General features: G+C 34.0%; 1 protein-coding gene across 1 annotated transcript; it reads right to left on the reverse strand.

Annotated features, from left to right (window-relative positions):
- Positions 1-10,590: 10,590 nt before the first annotated feature.
- On the reverse strand, positions 10,591-12,473 carry LOC131034113 (cytochrome P450 750A1-like). Its single transcript, XM_057965501.1, has 2 exons — positions 11,506-12,473; positions 10,591-11,425 (listed from the first exon to the last, which is right to left on the reverse strand). The coding sequence occupies exons 1-2, from the start codon at positions 12,451-12,453 to the stop codon at positions 10,805-10,807; spliced, it is 1,569 nt and encodes a 522-aa protein (XP_057821484.1). The 5' UTR covers positions 12,454-12,473; the 3' UTR covers positions 10,591-10,804.
- Positions 12,474-22,132: the final 9,659 nt, after the last annotated feature.

A 22,132-nucleotide genomic window follows, 5' to 3' on the forward strand; every position in this document is an offset into this window, starting at 1 on the left:
AAGCGAAGACAACAAGAATAAAGGAAATTAGACCTTAACATTATGGCATAAATGATTTAACATAACAAAATGGTGGCCATAAACCCTGGTAAAACATCCATGAAGGGTAAAATAATCCATTATTACCTTAAGGAGTTGGGCCCAGATTTCCTTAGAGGACACCAATATCATATTAGCTGGCAGTCTTCTTCATCAGCTTCCCCCTTTCCTTCTCATATTTCAGAAAATTCTACACCACAGTCTCTGTATAATTCTTATCTCTGTAATATTTCATGTTGTTAGAGGAGAGACCCATAATTTCAGCTATCAAGCTCTCATCCACTGCAACCTTGCGCCCATGCAGAATAATGGTGTCATCCTTCCAATTCTTATCAAAATAAGTCATAACATCCTTGTTAACCCACTACATTTTCTCAATGAAGGGGGTTAACACCCCCTTTCACAAGAAGCTTCTAGATTTTCTAGTTCTTCTTCAACTGCTCACAAATTGGTAGCTCAACCCGTTTCCTGGCTCCCCCCATGATGCTCAGAGAAATCACAATAGTAGCTCTATGAAGAAAGGTCCAGGCATAAGCAATATCAACCCAAAAAGAATGTGAAATAATAGCTTCATAATTACATCGCTCGCAGCCATCACATGCCAAAAGGAGAAAAAAGGTGATCTTTGTAGAATCACTTCTTGTAATAAAAGCGGTATTACTCATTGTCTTTACTGCCTCGAAGTCTATCATGAAAAATAAACATGTAGAGCTCAGTATCCACCCTGTCTTCATTGGTCCACATCACTTGACTAGCACTATTGACCCCTTTATTAGCAAGGTAGTCAGCCACAACATTGGACTCCCTATAAATATGAGAGATAATACACATGTCAAAAGAATTGATGATTTCCCTAGATTTATTTATCCACACTTAGACATTCCAAGATGGTTTAGGGACACCTTTGATTAGAATCACCCTCAATCTAGACATGTTTAAAATTATATTGCCTAGCAAGATTAAGACTTTGGAAGGCCCCAATAGCTTCAACGAGGTGGTTAGTTTGGGTTCCCAAGGGGAGCGCATTTTATATCCTTATTGTTATCTCACATACTTTCATTGATTTATTTAAAATTCTTTAGCTATAATAGGGATTTATGTTTTCCTTATTATTTCTAGTTAATTATGATGAATTTTTCTAATAAACATTTGATGAACCTAATGTGAATCTACAATTGACTATCTTCTGTGTTTGTTCTTTTTATGTTTTTACATATTTGTACGGATTTTTACTAATTTGTATGATTTTTCGCAAGTTGCGGATTCTATATGGATTTTCACAGACGCGATTAATTATTTTGCATTCATCTAGACCTTGCATCGCATTTAACCTAACATAAATTCACATATGCCTTGACAAAAATTTGCATATGGGGTAAGTGCACAAAGATGGTGGTCAAAAAGGGGGGTATAAGTGGACACCTTTTTTTTTTTTCTGAAATTAGGTGAACCTAAACTTGGAGACAAAATTTGAAAGTTATCCACTCAAGATATGAAGATAATCAAAGAAAAAATATTTCAATGCTCTGAATCTAGTTTCCAAACTACTAAATTTTTTCAAAATTGGATAAAATTAAGGGGGTCAAATCTTTCGCACATGAAAAACAGACCCTGATTTTTTCTTAAAAACATAACATAGTGTCTAACGTGCGCATCAAAAAAGTCATAGTTAGATTTAGTATTTTGACAAATCCTTTGGCATAAATATAGTTAAGAGTGAGCACTAGAAGAATTGTATTTTTTTGTAAATTTTTGTTGATTATTTTTTTTTAATGATTTTTCCAATCAAGCACATCCTGAAAATTAGGTACCTGTTTGTGTGCGAAGCATAAGTTGCACTAAACAAATTGAAAATACAATTTTTTGTTTTAAATTGTAAATAATCAAGTGCACTACAATAATATATAAATTTTTAAAAATTTGGATAAGTATATCAAAATTTATTAAAAAAATGGTGCACCTATGTTTGTGAGAACTATGGAGAGACTAGTAAAAGAAATTCAATAATAATATGTTATTGTTGTTCAAATTTTTTAAAAATTATATGGTTAGAAAGCTCAGAAGATGGGTGAAAATATGGTGGCAATTATAGAAATACCCACTTGATGAAGTGTAAACCTGATGATGACAAAGTCGGTAAACCAAGTTGATAAAATAAAACACGTCAAAAATGAGAGAAATTGAGGGAAATCAAACTTTTAAACTGTAGCTTTGTCATCCAGGCCTATTTCCAAGCCTAAACAAGCAAAAGCACGTACAGGGTACTTATGGTATCAAAAGAGCGTATGGGGTACTTATGTTGTAAGAAGCGCGTACGCGCTCTTTTTACTATAAACAATGCGTACACGCTATTTTTACTATAAATAGCGCGTACGCGTTAAGTTTGTTTAAATTTTGGGTGTGTGTATAATATGATATTGTATATATAATATGTGTATATACATATAATATATAATATTTATATATATGTATATACTAATATATAATATACTAAGTATATGTATACACATATAAGTGTATTGTCTCCCCCTCTCAAGCACATACAAGGTCTCTCTCTCTCTCTCTCTCTCTCTCTCTCTCTCTCTCTCTCTCTCCTCCCTTCCTCCATACCCCATCCCTCTCTCCTCCCTCCCTCTCTCTCCTTCTCCCTTCCTCCATACCCCATTCCTCTCTCTCTCCCCTTCTCCCTTCCTCCATACACCATCCCTCTCTCTCCATTTCTCCCCTTCTCCCTTCCTCCATCCCTCTCTCTCTCCATCTCTCCCCTTCTCCCTTCCTCCATACCCCATCCCTCTCTCTCTCCATCCCTCTCTCTCTCCCTTCTCCCTTCCTCCATACCCCATCCCTCCATCTCTCCCCTTCTCTCTTCCTCCATACACCATCCCTATCTCTCTCTCCCTCTCTCCCCTCTCCCTTCCTCCATACCCCATACCTCTTTCTCTTATTCTCTCCCTCCCTCCCTCCATACCCCACTGCAACCATGTCTGCACTTCTATAGAATAAGTGAATTTATTTCTTGTCTACAACTTCCTCTTTGATTTTTATCATGTATGCTCTCCTAAGAAAATTGACTGATGGATTTGTGTGTGTATATTGAATAGGAGGAATATGGTTTGAAATTGAACCACGGGTGCATTATCGTGACAAACAAGGAAACCTGCATCAATATTCTTCTTGAATGTGTTTTTAATGAGCAGAGCAGATGTGGAAAATACTGTCAACAAAGCAAAATGATGAGTCAGAGTACCTGCAATATGTTTTTCATAAGGAAACAACCGGTAGGAAGAGAAAGAGGGAGAGTAACACAGATGATGTCCTAGAGAATGATAATGGTGGGTACGCGAGAGTTCCCATGTTGTTACACAATGCCTGTCACCTAAATAAATTAAAGTTTGTTTAATGTGTGGCAATGGTAGTATATGATGATCATCACTTGTCAAAAGGCTTGGACTGGTACATACCCATGAAAGAAATCAAGTGTGTAATTCCTATAGTCACAATCGAGATCAGTCCTATAACCTTGCAGATTTAATAGCATCATATGTTTTAGAACTTAGGTAGTACTCTTAGGGTTAGGTCAAGCTCTTACACTTTCTTTTTAGCGAAGCCTCATTGTTTGTTCGCTTGGAGTCTCTCTTATGCTGACAATGGTCTAACTTAACTATATCAAAACTAAACTAGTGATATGTTCTATTGTATGATGTTCTATTCATAACTTTAAATAATATATCATTTTATTAGCCCACCATATGACCCTTTAGGTGTCATTAGAGTTCATATTGTTTCCTAAGAGGTCATATGGTGTCATGCAACCCCTCAGGACACCATATGACCCCTTAAAACACCATACGACCCATAACAACACCATATGGTGTCCTAAGGGGTCATAGGATTCCATATGACCCCTTAGGACACCATATGACCCCTTAAGACACCATACGACCCATAAAAACACCATATGGTGTCCTAAGGGGTCATAGGATTCCATATGACCCCTCAGGACACCATACGACCCATAACAACACCATATGTGTTCTAAAGGGTCATATGGTGTTCTATGACCCCTTAGGACACTATTTGGTGTTTTTATAGGTCCTATGGCGTGCTAAGTGATAATATAGTGTCATATGACCCCTTAGGACACCCTATGACCCCTTAGATGTTATTAGGGGTCATATTGTGTTATGGTCTCTCACTCTTCCTCTCCCTCCCCCTTCCTCTCTCTCTCTCTCTCTCTATCTCTATCTCCCTCTCCCCTCTCTTTCTCTCCCTCTCTCCCTCCCCCTACTCTCCCCCCTCTCTCTTTCTCTCTCCCTCTCCCTTCCTCCATACCCCTTCTTCTCTCCCTCCCTCCTCCGCACCCCCCCTCTCTCTCTCTATCTCTCTCCTTCCCTCCTCTCTCCCTCCCCCTACCCCTACTCTAGATTGGATTCTAAAGGATATTATCATAATAAAGGAATTGATTATGGTGAAAATTTTGCACCAGTAGCTAGAATTGAAGCTGTTAGACTATTTCTTGCCTATGCAACCTATAAGAACTACAAGGTCTATCAAATGAATATTAATTGTGAATTTCTAAATGGAGAACTTGAAGAGGAAGTCTTTATTGAGAAACTTGATGGATTTTCATTGATAGATGATAAAAACATGGTTTACAAATTGAGGAAAGCCCTATATGGATTAAAACAGACTCCTAGAGATTGGTATGCAAGGTTGGACACGTATCTTTTGAAGCTAAATTTAAAAAAGGGTAATGTTGATAGTAACATATATTATAAGATCACTAATGATGATATTCTGATTATTGAAGTATTTGTTGATGATATCATTTTTGGAGGTGAAGACAAATTATGTGTGGAATTCTTTGACAATATGAAGAATGAATTTGAAATGTCTATGAATGCTGAAATAAGATTTTTTCTAGGTTTGCAGATTAATCAAACTGACAAAGGCATCTTTATCTGTCAAACTAAATATCTAAGGGAATTATTGAAGAAATTTGGTATGGAAAACTCAAAACTGGTTAGTAATCCCACGGTAACAAATGAAAAGTTCTCAATTAAAGATGTATCCCCACCAATAAATCATACAAGATACAAATCCAAGATTGGTGGTTTTCTATATCTAACTCAAACTAGACCGGATATAATCAATGTAGCTAGTACTGTATCGAGATATCAAAGTAATCCAAGAGAAAATCATGAAAGTGTAGTAAAAAGGATATTCTAGTATTTACAAGGAACAACTAAATTGGTTTATGGTACCCTAAAGATGATGACTTCACCTTATGTGCATATACAGATGCAAAATTGGGCAGGAGATGTTGATGACCAGAAGAGAACTTCTAGTGGAGCATTCTTTCTTGGTAAGGAGTTAGTTTCATGGATCAGCAAGAAGCAGTCATGCATTTCATTATCTATTGCTGAAGTTGAATATGTTACAGCAGCAACCAATTGCACTCAAGTTTTATGGATGAAGCAGATGCTAAAGGATATAAAAGTAAGTTGTGATGATCCTGTTATTATTCATTGTGATAATTCTGTAGCTATTGACATATCAAAGAATCTTGTATTTCACTCCAAAACTAAGCACATATCAATCAAGTATAAATTTTTAAAGGAAAAGGTAGAAACAAATGAAGTCAGATTGGTTTATGTGAACACTAAAGAACAAATAGCAGACATCTTCACTAAACCTTTGTCCCGGGAATCATTTAAGAAATTGAGAGATAGATTAGGGGTTTCTACCCTTCCGGTAGAGACTTAATTGATGCAGATGTGCATCAGTCTGGTATGCATTATCAGAGCTATCTTCTCCTCTGGATTGATGAATTTATGCTACTACTCAGGGGGAGTAGTCATCCTTGTGATTTGGAGATTTTATATTCTATTTGATGTCTATGCCATATCTTTGGCATTGATGTCAAAGGGGAATAGATTTATGAGAAAAATAGGGAGACATTGATTATACTCCTTAGGGGGAGCTTTGGTGGTATTGTGTGGTGGTATTTGGTTTCCTAATTTAGAACTGGTTCAGAGCTTTATTGCTATATTCTCTAGAAGTGATTGTTGGCATTTCTTGGCACTTGGATGTTTTTTTTTTCACATCTAGTGTTGCCATCAATGCCAAAGAGGAAGATTGTTGGCAAAATGAAGGAATTGATTATGTGTTGCATTGATGTCAACACTAGCTGTTATGACTATTTATCGGCTTCCGGTAGAAGGATTGGATTGCGAAGGTTATTAGTTGATTGTTACCAGTACGATCTGGATGATGGAATAATTTTGTATGGATGGTTCATATGCTTCTGAAGTGTGTTTCAGTCATTTGGTATTGACCTGATGATCAGATGCTATCTTATATTCTAGTATGCCTGCTTTCTTGATGCAGTAAGGGTTTCACCGACAGAGCCTTATTGAAGATTATTTATATTACACATAAGTGGTGTTGGTGTGGCTTCTAGAAGGGATTCAGGATTCTGATGGTGATTGTGTTCATGCCTCGACTAACTAGAATCATTGTAGCATGTGTGGATCTATTTAGGTCTGGTACTATCTAGGTTTTAGACTGGTTTCATAAAACATGTTGTTGGATCTTTTTGATGCATCTCTAAGATATTTTATTGGTTGGGTGACATTTATTTGGCCCCAGACTGACATACCTTATGATTTTAATTTGGGATTATATAATGGATTTATTGTATTAGCATTTGAGTGGCTGACCTAATTGTTTAGGTCCCATTTTTGTATAAATGTGTAAGATCCCATTGTAGATCATATGTATGGAGTGAATAATGTAATAATTATATGAGAAGAGGGTTTGGTTGATCATAGGTGATCGAGTTGGGTTTATGCAAGATGTTTTAGACCTCTGGTATTGAGCTTAACCGAAACTGTAATCTGGCATGATTGATGCTAACTCTGGCAGTTCATCTTTTTGGATTGTTGTCCGAATTATTTTTAGGTGGCTAACCTCTTTTGTAGTCAGTGAGACTCCATTGTGATGATCAATGTGCTTTAGGTAGTGTGCCTTCCTGCATGTGCAAGCCCCTATTGTAATCATATACTTACTGCAAAAGTATTATCTGACTGTGGGTAGGGTTTCCCACTGTGGTTTTTCCCTTTACCAGTTTTTCCACATACAAATCATGGTGTTATGCGGTATGGTTGTATGTTATTGATTCATTGGTTTATTGTTATGCTTTAATGCTTAATTTTCTATATCCATATATGTTTTCTGCTATTCCAGTAAAAGGTTCTTAGTGCTTGAATTCCTGACAATTTGTTGACAGCTGATTCACCCTCCCTCTCTCAGTTGTCCATCGATTATCCTAATATTTACAACTACACATCAATAAGTGATAATGTATACTCAAATTTACCAATTACACTCCAAAGGATAATACCACAATAACACATCACAATCACAATAAATCAACCATCCATGTAAGCCACATAAAATTCAACCTTGATCAACGAGGTCAAAAAGGGTATGAACAGGGTAGGGTTACTACACAGATTGAATGCTGGAAGTTTTTGAGGGCCTAATTTGGCTAGTTTTCATTTTTGGTTAGGTTTAGGCTTGGTTTGTTGTGGACTAGAGATGTTACAGGTAATGGGAGCCTGGGATCACCCTTCCTGTTGGCTGAGGGTGCTTGTTAAACCCTTGATATATGTTCTCTGAGGTCTATTGTTTTCTGCCAAGTAGTTTACTCTATTTCTCATTGACAACTCTTTTATTGTATAGGGTTTTGGAGCCCCTTCAAAACCTGCTTTATCCTAATAAAAAACAATGTAATAATATTATGTTATTTTATGTTATAAGCATATGAAAATCCAAAGTGAACATCTCCTTTATAATGTTAGGTATATTTTCCTCCTTTAAACTGTTGTTGAAATTTTCTTTCAAAAACACCTTTTTATGGGATAAATCTTTGTTTCTATTACTTTTTTTAAAATATATTCATTTTTTAATAAAAAAACTAGGTTATTGGCCCCATGTTAGCCTTATCTACCTTTTTCTCTTTTTATTTTGGTTTTAATTTCTTTAATAGTCCTCCTTTTTTGTTCTAATATATCACTTAAAAATCCAAAATTCTATCTTATGAAGAATTTTCCCCTTTCCAATATAGAAGAATATTGATCATCAAATATAGATCTCTCCAACCTTTATAGACTTTATCATTGTCTATTGGAGAGTTCGAACTATTTTTAGTAGAATATCATACTGATAAAATTATTTTCCAACAATATATATAAATATGCGTATATTTATATGATAAGTATATGCCACCCAAATTGACTTAGCGACATATATAGACTAGATAAATCATGTAACTTGATAAAGGGATATACTAGCTTGAAGTTATCAACACATATACTCATCCGTACTATAGGTTAAAATATAGAATAATGGTGGTGGACCCAACATGATTTGTTATCAATCTCATTAACATTTAAAAAGGTAGATGATTATAAAAGAAAAAGATAATGTGAGATATTTATTGCATTGAATAAAACCTTATTATAAACTAAGATACTCCATGCATGTTTGTTTCATCCAATACACAACATTTTTTATCTTCTTTGATGATCAATGTCGACCATTGATCCTTCACCTAGTTTATAATATTTAAGAAACAAACTAATGGAAACCCACATGTCATGCATGAACACATTAAATCTACCTGCACTTAATGTAGTACATCACTTTTTCACGGGGATACAAATTTGTGGTCTCCAAATAAATACTTCTCTTTTCATTAGTGCACCTAACTATATCATCTTTTTTGTAGCATCTTATTTTAGATATATTTTTATGGTATTAATCTTTTTTCATTCATTTATTGATTGAAATATATTTCTCTTGGAAGACACGTATTTGGCACATCCCCCATTCTTTTTGTAAACCATCCTATCTACTTCTATAATATGTTTCTTTTTTGTCTTAATTATTCAAATAATCTATGTACCATTCTTTTATTCAACTCAATGGATTTTAAAATACTAGGAAATTATTTATGTATGTATCTTATCATCTTACACACAAGCTAAAAAATTCACACATTTACATATTGTCATTCTCTCCACACATTAATATGCAAATCCATGATCCTTTTCATTATCTCCATAACTTATCATCTATTCCACCATTGGAATCAATTATAGTATTATTGTTGTAGTGCATATTGTGGTTGGGGGACATATACTTTTTTAGTGGTGTATTGGTTCTAAGGTCCATGCATCTAAAACATTGCTACAATGTAGCATGAAGAACATGCTTTTCTTGAGCTTCTTGTAGATTTTGAACAACCTTACATTGGTATTTTGGGTTATGTTCACACAAACATTGCACCAATAATTCAATTTGGTAACATATAATTCTTGTAATAGTATGTTTGGAGAAGTGTAACGGTGCTCATGTTAAATTTCACATTCTAAAATGTGCAATATTTTTTTAGTAGCACTAGCAACCTAAACCCTCAAGATTAAATAGTTATCCATTTTACCTTTTAGATCATTTCACACTATCAACCATTCCATGCATGTAGGGCCATGTGAACTATATTTTCCTTCAACCATTTTATTGCCCCATATGCTTGTGACACATTAAGTCCTCGAATAACTATTCATATTAATTAATTGATTCTTTTTTATTATTGTCTGTATTATTTTAATGCCAATATTTTCATATGTTCAAGCTCTAAATATTCAAACTCATATAAGAATTCTAGTTTTACTTCATCAAGATCAACCTGAATAATATTTGGTTCATACTTACCATGTTGATCTCACTCAAACCCTTCAAGCATAATATCAAATATTTGAATCTTCTATACATTGTAAGACTCTTGTGTGTTGACTCGTAACATTTGATGGTACAACTCTCTTAGTAGTCTAGACTAGGAAAATGAATTATTAAGGACACTCATCTATTTCAAGAGAAGGTTATGAAAAAATATTTTTATTGAGGCTTGATATCAAAATGGTCATCAACAATTAGTATTTCTATAATATTTATGATTCATACTAATTTAGGCCCTAATGATACACTATGTTTTTTTTTACATGTTATTTTTATTATGAGATTTCTTTTTATGGTCCTTTGATTGTTTCATTTTATAAAGATTCCATAACAACATGTGTGGCTCATTGATTATAAGTAATATTACATGGAGTGATTATCTATGATTGTATTATTCACATAAATAGATACATAAATAAATTATTTGTTGATAATGGTGTATGCATATACACATACATCAATAGAAACTATATAAGTATATAGAAGAACATCTAGAAACTATATAATATGATAAAAAATAACTAAACAATTAATTAAATAGTCGTAACATTGTCAAAGTTCACAGCATAAATCACATGAAAGCTCAACACCATATATTTATGCATTCAATAACAAATACTATCAACATAACAAAATTTAGAACATTAAATTCTTTAGGGGAATTATCTATTAAATTATATTGTAATTTGATCTTTAATGACAAGATTGTCTCCCATGTAGCTCAACATTAAAAAATAAGAATTTAGATAAAAACAAAAACACACTAAAATACTACTTTATTTTTTTTGTGGGTCCACAATACATGTAAATCACCTAGTTACCTTCAAATTAATTATTGAACTTTCTTTTCCTAGTCTGTTGACTAATTATATATTTTTTATTAGCTAAGAATGCCATTATATAAGATTAAACTAGCTAAGCAACATAGATATGATAAGTTAAGGACATTAGGATAAAATGGCTAAAACCCCATATCCACTTTGAAGGTGGGAATGGCGAAAAGATTCACTTTTCGAGGGATACTTGTTGTAAATGCTTCACTCATATCCAACTGTGATGGATCTTTATTGGCTTCAAGTTTCCAGTCAAAGCAGTGCATTAGTTGAGCCAAAACAAACTCAACGTCCCGAGTGGCAAGGTAAGCCCCAGGACAGCCTCTCCTTCCAGCACCAAATGGTAGCATGTTGAAGTCTCGACCAGTATCATTCTGATTTTTAATCATAAACCTTTCAGGATTAAATGTCAATGGATCTTCCCATATCATTGGATCTCTTCCTATTGCCCATACATTGACAACAAGCCTTGTTTTGTTAGGTATATGGTAGCCAGCAACAGTGCAAGCTTTTGTAGATTCATGGGGCAACATTATAGGTCCTGCTGGATACAATCGAAATGTCTCCTTTACAACACATTGTAGGTATTCCATATTTGCCAAATCACACTCCTTTACCATGCGATGCTTGCCTACTATGGACTCAATCTCTTCTTGCAACTTCTTGGCCATTCGAGGATTTCTTAACATTTCACTCATTGCCCATTCTAATGTAACAATCGTTGTCTCGGTTCCGCCAAGGAACATGTCCTACAAGAAATGAGTAGTTAAGTGCAAGAAGATAAACATAAATGGAATCGAAATTGAAGCATAGAGAGAGAGAGACATACAAAAATAATTGCCTTGATGTGCTCTCGGGTGACCTTAATGCCATTCTCACCATCGGGCTCTTCCTTTTCAATATCCAGGAGAACGTCAACCAAGTCCTTGACATGCTCATTTTCCCCTGCATCCACCTTTGCATTGCGCTCCACATGCTGGTCTATTATCCTCCCCACCACTCGGTCAAAGAAGTCGTGAGCCCTTGTCATTCGACGCTTCATGCCTCTCAGCTGGTCAAGCCACTCTCCATAAGGAAAGAAGTCGCCAATATTAAAAGCACCGACCATATTGATGACCTCGTTGATCATCATCCTAAGCTCATCGCTGCTCCCAAGTAAATCAGAATAGCTGCCGGTGTTGGTGCCCGCCAGAGTTCCCCACATGATAGAGGAGATGATGGAGGAAATGGCGGCTGTGACGTTGACAGGGAGTTTGCCATGCAGACTCCTGTCCCAAATGGAACGCACGCCCACAGCTGCCTCTTCCTCTCGCAGGCAGGCGAATGAGTCGACTCTCTTGACACTCAACAATTGCATGACGCTGATTTTGCGCATGTGCCGCCAGTACGGTCCATACGGAGCCAAGCCTGGATCAATCTCTCCGTATGCTACATATCTTGCAGCCGCCGTCGCCGGCCTGTTTCCGAATACCAAGTCGTGTGTTGTCAATATATCCTTTGCCATTTGCGCAGAGGAAACAACGAGGGTGGGAACAGAGCCGAGTCTCATAAACATCAACTCCCCATATTTTTTTGAGAGCTTTTCCAGAGAACGGTGGGGCAGATCTCCCAGCTGATGGAGATTTCCTATGGCAGGCCATGCAAATGGCCCAGGTGGTAATGCCAATCTCTTTGCATTTTTCTTTCCTCTCTTTAGTACCCACCACAAGAAAATTACTATTAACACTGAGAATCCAATTGTCATGAGAGGTGCTGCTTTAAATGAAAAGAAGGCCATTTCTGCAATTGAAAGACCTGAGGAATTCAATTCGCTTGCCTCTCTTTTTGTCTGGGCTTCAATTTATAGTTCACTTGCACCCATCGTTTCTTCTTTGGTACGATAAACGACACAACGGAATCAGAATTGAAAAATTCAGACCCACCGTTATTCTAGAATCCTTCTTTCTCTCCAATGTTTTTGGATTATGACAGAAGGGCATCTAAGTTGAAAACGCACCCACATTTAACAGTTATTGTTCAACTTCTCTCACTCTCACTTCAAATTCGTATTTAATCTACGACGACCCTTTCTCTTCAAATTTTTACCACCTCTCATTTGCTATTTAAAAGGACAAAATAGCATCAAGTTTCGAAAAACGCACATATCAATTTCTCTACCGCTTGGTGCTATTGGCTAAAACACACGTAGCACATAATTTCTCTACCGCTTGGTGCTATTGGCTATCTGGTTGTGTCTGGCAAGCAGAAGGATTAAAGTTCACGGCAAGGGAGATGGTCATTTGATGGTGGGTTCATTCCTGTTGCAAATACCATTTCTGTTAATCTAAAAGTAGAAACAAAAGAGGAAATAGATCATAATGCTTATGTTCTTTCCTTACATGATGTGATTTGTCAGTTTAAGGGTTTTTGGCCTAGCCTCTCTCAGCTGCACACCTAGATATTAGAACAGTGGGAGCCTCTTATTACTAGTAAAGTTCATATTTTCCCCATGGCTAAGGGGTTTCTTATTGTTAAGTTTGATAATGGTCAAGATAGAAACAAAATTTTATGTGATCATTAGTTTAGCTGGGAGGACAGATTTTTGTTGATGACTAAGTCCTGGCACTCTGATTTTAACCCTTCTTATGAAATGTTTAATAAGATTCTGATTTGGCTTTGACTTCCTAATTTCCCCCTTCAACTACAGGTTGATCCTCTTTTAGAGGAAGTAGGTGATGCCCTTGGAGATTTTTAGATGCTGGATGATGAATCCTATGATATTTTTCACTCCACCTTTTCCTGCATTTTGCTTGAAATGGATGTTTAAAAAGGGTTTCCTGTTGAGATTTTAATTAAATCCTCTAAGGGTTCTTGGGTTCAATCTTTGGAAGTGCCTTTACAAAAAATCACAATCATCCAAAAGTCATGTTTCAATCATCCTTAACATGATTCGCATTCGTCTAGGTCAATTTTCCATTCATTTAGATTAATCATTTAGGGTTGTAATTCTATCTTCTGTCTAACCCCATCGTTAGTTTGTCAAATTCCGAAATCATTACTTTCACATGCTTCTTAAAATACATGACATCTTATGGTAGATAAAGTAAGGTTTAAAATTTCAGATTTCAGAAGGACAACAAAGCAGAGAAGACAAGCAAGACATTATCAACAAATGCGAAAAGTAGAGAAGAGAATCCAAAACCTGGAAGATCAAACTGCCTTATATAAATACCATAATAGGGTGAAAATTTACATTATGAGATACAATATATAAACAAAGCTGAAGTAATGGTTAATGTCATTCTTGAATAATTCTCTGTTTTGCATGTTCCTTTATTTTTGTAGGTTTTCTCTTTTGCATGTCGCATTTATCTAGTCAGAAATTCACAATCATTTAGATAGTAACTCACATTAGTTTTGTCAGTAATTCACATTCTTCTTGATAGGGTTTCACATTCGTTAAATACTGTGTCACAATCGTCTGTTAAAATAGGAATCTTTCTATTTATGAGATATTTCTGTTTACCTCTGGTTTTCTGGTTTTACTAATATTCTATTTGCAGCATGTGGTAAAAGAAAACAAAGAAGTCTCAATCGGTCCAAGCTCTTTGAAATTAATGATATCTTTTGCAAGATCTCATAGACTTTAATTTACTTTTGGATTTGGTGCTTAAAATTGACGTGCATGATCTCACTTTTAGATTTGGTGCTTAAAATTGACATGAGGTGCAAGTAAAATTGACATGCAATACAATTTTACATTAAGACTTTGGTGCTTAAAATTGATATGAACATGTGTATCTCACACCTCAGTTTTGGGTTTTAAAATAGATGTGAATTTGGCTTTTGATTAGACTATATCACACATTGCCATATTTTAAAGGCAAATAACTTTTTTGTGTCTGGAGTGGTCCTACTGCTAACACACACTATCCTCTCCCCTGGCTTTCATGGACTTGAGTGCAAGAGAAAAGTGTTAGTGACACTTAAATTTTATTTTTAGTAGTGAGGGTTATCTTTGACTGGGGATTTCATCACCCCACAGAGGTTCTTCAAATTGGGATGTTTTGGGGATATCATCTCTCCCAATGTACTCTCGAGTTGGTTTTTTGAGCCGCTCTATAAATATATTGGCAGGCGGCTGAAGTGTTGAGTGAATTCAACATATCTGGGGTTCTTCCCTACAACAATAAGATTAACTAAATCCTTAAGTGGCTTTCTTTGAGAATCCGTCATTGGATCGAGACCCCTCGAAATTAAACTAAGAACCAAATTAGTAGCCCAAATCCCACATTTGATGATTCTAGGATTGGAGATCGTACCCCATAGATACCCTTCATGTACCTTGCATTACGAGACATAAATCCCTCAGTGATAAGATCTTCGGATCTTCGAGGTAAGAGAAACTAGCATTTCTTGAGAAGTATGTGTTGTGGAGTGGAACCAATGCTGCCATATTCTCTAGTTGTCCATCTTGTTTTGGTATTTCATAAGGGCATCATCAAATGGTTTCAAATTTCTAGCCTAAGATTTGTCTACTATGTTTTTTTGTCTATCAGTCGTCTTGAACCACTATTGAGTCAGTTATTGAGGTAGTTCAGGCCCTTTACCTTACATTACTCTGATTCACAAAGTCTGTTAAAACAAAATTCAATTGTCCATACTCATTTATACATAGTGTTCTCAAATAAGAAAAACTTGTAACTAAAACAAAGTTACGTCAACCAGTTTGTCTAAAACACAAACATTATAAACAAGGTCCAAAACATTCACAACAAAAACATCTTACTAATTGTGATTACAAGTTTACCTAGAGTCATGGGTCTTGCATAAGTCCTTGAAAAATCATCATAATCTTGGTACCATTCCTTACATAGTCCTTGCATAGTCCAAGTGTAGTCCTCATATAGATTTCCCATCTTCGTCATCGTAATCTTCAAATAAATCCTTTCGTAGTCTTTGCATAATCTTATAGGGTCATCATTTTCAACCTATTTACGTCATCATAAGTCTTAAGTGTTGTCATTATAGAGTCTTAATTTATATCCCAATTTAATCCTCAAAATCTTTGCATAGGCCCTGGCATAGTCATTATAATCTTTACAATAGTCCTTGTCTAGTCTCCATTTATGTTTATCATAGTTCTTCACTAGCTATATAATCATATTAGGTCATAGCATGAGTCAGCATGGGTCTACCAGGTGATGGTTTGTTCCCCTTTTAACAACCTAATCTAGTGTCGAACGATGGTCAACAATAAATTCTTGATGGCTTAGATAACTTGGCTTGGGAGTTAAAAACAAGTGATCCTCAATACATAAGAGTTGAGTTTGAGATAGATCAAGAGTATAAGAAGGCTCGTAGAATTGATAGATAAATTGCACAAGGACTTCTTCAAGAAAGACTTGAGAGGTTGAAATTACAACAACAATGTTCTCAACAATCACCTCAACAAGGTCCTCAATAACTACCTCGTCCTAATCCCCAATAGAGCACGTCAATATATATTACATACTTTATAGTCCTCTAGTCTTAAGTCTTGCATTTACATCCTAGGAACATCAAGTTTCGAAAAACACACATATCAATTTCTCTACCGCTTGGTGCTATTGGCTAAAACACACGTAGCACATAATGACTGAACCGAATCCCAACTTTCTAAAAACCTTATCCATGGAGATTTTCGTATATCTTGATGAATCCTTACACCATCAATCAAATTTCTCAAACTTTTAATCAAGTCAGATCAAATTTTATTAGCAAATTTATATCTACCCAACCTTCTATCTTGTTCACAATGTCACTCTCTTATATTGGAGGCATATCTCACAAAATCTAAAAACTATTTCTCAAAAATATCTTTGATGTACCTTCAAGCTTGTCTAGATTCTTAGAAGTTGCATCTCATCTCCCAAAGCCTCTATGGACCTCTATCTTGAATCTGGGGGCTATAGAGTTTTTTTTTCTATGTCATTCCCTACATGCATGAAATGAGTTTCTCTTTCGGCATCAGAATCAAAGTGGGAGCTTTTGTTTTTTCTGCAGGATTTTTCAAAATGTTTTTTTTCCAGGAAAAGACTCTTCAAAGGGAATTTTAAAACTTCTACAGAGATGAGTTTTTAGAGATTAAAGTCAAGTATTCCCATGATTCTATTAACGTGTTCTCATATTATCAGGATTTTAAAAAGGTTAGCTGTGGTAACTTTATAGAGGTTGTATCCTTATACAGAATAGTATTATCTTTTGCTTTACATGTATTTACAAAGATCCCAACTCTTCGCTGCAAAAGGTTGGCTTGTAGAAGTGAATCAAACTTTTCAGAAAATATGTATATTACAGACATTCTCAAATTAGAAATGTAAATGGAAAACACCAATTTCTTTAAGAGAAAGAACAATTTAATTAGACTCCATAAATTAGATGTTGATTTTAGGGATGATATAGATCATAGCATGATGATTCAAACATCTTCCAATAATTTCAAAATATGAAGAGGATGACTACTTTTAAGACATACCTGCTATCAAATGAAAAGAAGTCAATGCATATTGCATTGTTATAGTATGGTCATATAGAATTGTTTCTTTAAAAAAAATAAAAAACATTGTCAAATTTATTTGATATTTTTTATTATTAAAGAATACCTTGTGCATTTACTTATTTCAAATTCTTATGAAATTAAGATCTTTATATAATTATTAATCTTTTGAAATAAATCTAAAAATAAAAATGAATATAAAACGTATTATATAATTTTGCCTACTTTTTCACTAATAATATAACTTTTAAATCTTATACAAATTACTAATACTAGTTTAATATAAAATCTCAAGTTACATATTGCGATTTTAGGATAAAATTTAGAAATTAAAAAAGAAATCAAAATAAAATTAGATCAATAATTATTTAGAGAGCTTCCCAAATTTCTACAAGACATGGCATAAAAAATTTGCAACCAATGATATGGATTGCATACCAACCCTAAGATATAGTTGTAAGCAAAAATAATAACATTATTTTATGTCAAATAGACCATGAATAACCATATTACCAGGTTATGGAAAAGTTATTGCAATAACCCCACTGTATCAAAGATAAGCTAATTGAAGGGGTTGATCTCCATCAAGCCACAATTATATTCACCACCCATGTGTAAAAATGTATTTCTTAAATCTATATGCATGATCTTATGAACATTGGCAATGAAGTGAATATCTACTTCAACATAAATATAATGATTGTAGGGAAACCATAAGCAGTAGATGCATGACTTAATACTTGATGTATCACATAGGCAAATGAAAATAGGGGATATAAGAAAAGTCAAGTCAATAGTATTAAATATGGATGAAAAAAAACATCCACCAAATAATTATTCAACCTTTCTACACCTATTTACCTCATCATATGAATCAAGAAAAAATGAAAAAACCTCCAACTCACACAACAAAGAATAGTGTCTCATTACATTGCTAATTTACACAAAATATTTTCCTCACACAAATCATATTTAAAAAAAATAATCTAGAGCATACCACCAAGTTGATAATTTTTTTGTATCTTCAACTTATCTTATATGTTTCTACTTAACAATATTATCACTTGTATATTGGGCATGTATAAAGCATTCAAGTTAAGGTATACCATTATCCATAGTGGTAATAACTTCACCCTTAAAGATGAAAGCATGACAATCAATAGTACTCTCATCAAGATCATGTGCAATAAGTAGTTAGAGTATATTGATTTGATGAACTCCATATCTAGATCAAACATTTAATCTACTTTTCCATCATCATTATCAATATAAGAGTCATATCGAAGCATCTCAAATGATAGAATATTTTTTATCCCACTGCGTCTTTATTTTAATATGACCAATATGACTTTTTACATGATATTACTTCTATAGATTCATATTTACTAAGAATTTGAACTCACTATGCTTCTTCTAGTGAGAACAAAATTCTATAATAAAACTTGTTCAAGCTCAAAATTTTCATAATGAAATTCACACTTATACTGTTTGATGATGTGAATTGTTGAGAAATTTAATTAATATAACTTAGTATACAAATCATCAACAAAGAAAGAAAAGACTTGAGAATGATGACTTGAAGAATAAGAACCTTTCACCTCCCTATGATCAATTGCAAATTACTTCTCAAATTTTATTTCTAGATTTTTTACAAAAGTTAAAATGAATGGTGTATATTGATTTAATTAATTTTAAAGACTATATATTTTATTTAGAGAACTAACCAGTTTGATTGACTACTTAACTCAATTGATTGATTAGTCAACTAACCTAAAGATGACTTGATAAATAAGCAAAATATAATGATTGTATTTAATCAAAAAACTTATTTAATAAATTTGATTTATGAGTGGTAAGTGAAACTAAGTTGACATGAGTTAAATGTGGATGAGGATAAATAGTATTATTTATTTATTTTAATGGATATATGTTCATGTATTAATTAAGAGATAATTAGTTAATTAATTAATTATATTTTATGAAAATTAATCATGCGATGATATATGTATAAGGAATATGGTTAAAAATTACAAAAGCCTAAAAATTATTTCACATAAAATAACAAACTTCTACTATTTCACACGCTTCAACAATCATAGATTACATATGTCAATATATAGGAATTGGATGTCCTATATTATAGGATAACTCCCATGACAAATCTCTTACATCATGGGATAACAAATAACCAAACTATATCAGACACACGTAAATATACATGCTCCTAAACAAACTAATACATATTTTTATATGTATCCTATAATTCTAACAAACATGTGAACACTAGCAATATTTTTCCCAACAATATGGGTACATGAAATTAATTAATTAATTAATATAATGTAATCAATTAATCAACAAGGTGAATTAACATGAAAAAATTAATAAGTCAATATCAATGTGGCATAATGATGAAGACAATATCTAACTAGTCATTTAAAATATGATAATAGAATTGATTGGCTATGTTAGAGTTTTAGGAGACTCTACAACTCCCCCAAGATAAATGAAAGACCAAAATAAATTCCATAAGAGAATGGCAAGAAAATTGCATCACAATGCAAGATGATGCTATTTCTAATTGATATGCCAATGTACATGATGAACCTTGCTTATAAAGTCAAGGTGACAATAGACGATTAAATAGAATGCTGGTCCAAATATGTTGATCATATGCAATTCACAATCTATCACCCACATAAAGTGGAAAAGTAATAGTGTCATAAGACCACTAAAAGTGGAAGATCCACTTAAGGTGGATTAGTGATAACATGATAAAACTGCCTAAATTGGAGATGCTCCTACAGTGTGAAGTGATCACTAAGTAAACCTAAGTGATATGTGTAATTAGGACCTAGGTGAGGTTATGACTTGGTAAAACACCTTAATTACACCAACAAGTTGAAATGTGATGGAGTTAATCAACTAAGATGATGATGGATTTAATTAACAAGGTGTGAAGGGGAAAAATGATCCCCTTTAGTGTTTCATTCAAGGGATGAAGAACACTAGAGGAATTTAAGGCTCAGAGCCTTCACATTCAAAAGAGGATGGGAAATTCACTAGATCTAGTCATGAATCAAATCAAGACTAAATGATAAGTGAATTTGGATTGAAGGGGGTATCCTCTTTTGTGAATTGAAGTTCTGAATTTAGGTAAAATGCTAAAAAATGAAGGTAAAAGCATGAAAACAGTGAGCTACAGTCACAGGATTTTTGTACGCACCTGGAATTAAGCAATGCAAGTTGAATCGGACCTACTACCAAAAACTGCTCAAAATTTGGTATTTAATCTATGACAACCCTTTCTCTTCAAATTTTTACCACCTCTCATTTTCTATTTAAAAGGACAAAATAGAATCAAGTTTCGAAAAACGCACATATCAATTTCTCTACTACTTGGTACTACTGGCTAAAACCCATGTAGCACATAATGACTGACAATCGAATCCCAAATTTCTAAAAACCTTATCCACGAATATTTTTGTATCTGTGACGAAGAAAACTTAAGCCATGAGTTAACATATCTTCACATAGTCTTCTTGATGAATGCTTACACCATCAATCAAATTTCTCGGAACTTTTAATCAAGTCACATCAAATTTTATTAGAAAATTTATGTCTACCCAGCCTTCTATCTTGTTCACAATGTCACTCTCTTATATTGGAGGCATATCTCACAAAATCTCAAAACTGTTTCTCAAAAAGATCTTTGATGTACCTTCAAGCTTGTCGAGATTCTTAAAAGTTGCATCTCATCTCCCAAAGCCTCTATGGACCTTTATATTGAATCTAGGGGCTATAGAGTTGTTTGTTTTATGTCATTCCCTACATGCATGAAATGAGTTGCTCTTTCGGCATCAGAATCAAAGAACATAGTGCCAGCATCATATATGAGTGTATCTTTAAATCAGCCCTTGCCAAACTGTCCTCCTCTACCAAGCACAACAGCTGCTTAGAAAATATTCAAACCTTATCCAAAAAAGACAAATAATTCAAATGATGTATAAAGAGACTATAGAATAAACAAACACCTCTCCAACCTTAAAAATGACAAAGGTCAGAACCTTAATTTCTCTTGACATCTTCTTTTATCCCACCTTAGAACCCCTATTTACCCTCTTCTTAACTTTTCCTTCAATTTCATTTTGGAACCCCCTTTCATTTTCCTAGCTCTCTTCCCCTCTTATTCCCTTGTTTCAGCCCCCCTTTAGTCATTCTCTAGCCTCCTTTTTTCTCTTTCATCCTTTCTTCTCTTCCTTCCATTTATTTAATTCATCTTTCCTTCAACAATTTTGTATCTTTTACACTTTCTCCTTCTCTCATTCTTTATTAATTTATTTATTTTTCTCATTTGTATATATGTTGTTTGTATGTATGTCAGTTTGTATGTTCATATTTAAAATATTTGAAAAAATTCATATATATATGTGTGTGTGTACATACATACATACATACATACATATATACATATATATAGATATGTGTGTATATATATATATGTATATATATATATACATATATATATACACACATATATATACATATATATATACATATATGTATACATACATAAATACATACATACATACATACATACATACATACATACATACATACATACATACATACATACATGTGTATATGTATGCCAGGAGTAAACTGAGAGGGGGGGTGAATCAGTTTACCATCAGAAATCAAAACTTATGCATATTAAAAACATTAAACCAAAGCACAAAGAAACCAACACAATGAAGGATAGAACATGAAAGCACAATACATACAACACCAATATTTTGACGTGAAAAACCTGGTAAAGGGAAAAACCATGGTGGGAAACCCTACCCACAATTAGATAATACTTCTACATCACTATGTGAAATTACAATGGGGAATGCACTTGCAATCAGGCCAACCGCCTAGAGCTCACTACTGATCA

This window comes from Cryptomeria japonica, chromosome 10, assembly GCF_030272615.1.
Source record: "Cryptomeria japonica chromosome 10, Sugi_1.0, whole genome shotgun sequence".
Lineage (NCBI taxonomy): Eukaryota > Viridiplantae > Streptophyta > Pinopsida > Cupressales > Cupressaceae > Cryptomeria > Cryptomeria japonica.

Bases quoted from the DNA above. Each gene is read 5' to 3' on its own strand.
- LOC131034113 (XM_057965501.1), bottom strand. From the start codon at position 12,453: ATGGCCTTCTTTTCATTTAAAGCAGCACCTCTCATGACAATTGGATTC. The intron at 11,426-11,505 runs GTATGTCTCTCT...CATTTCTTGTAG, and splicing joins ACATCAAGGCAATTATTTTT to GACATGTTCCTTGGCGGAAC.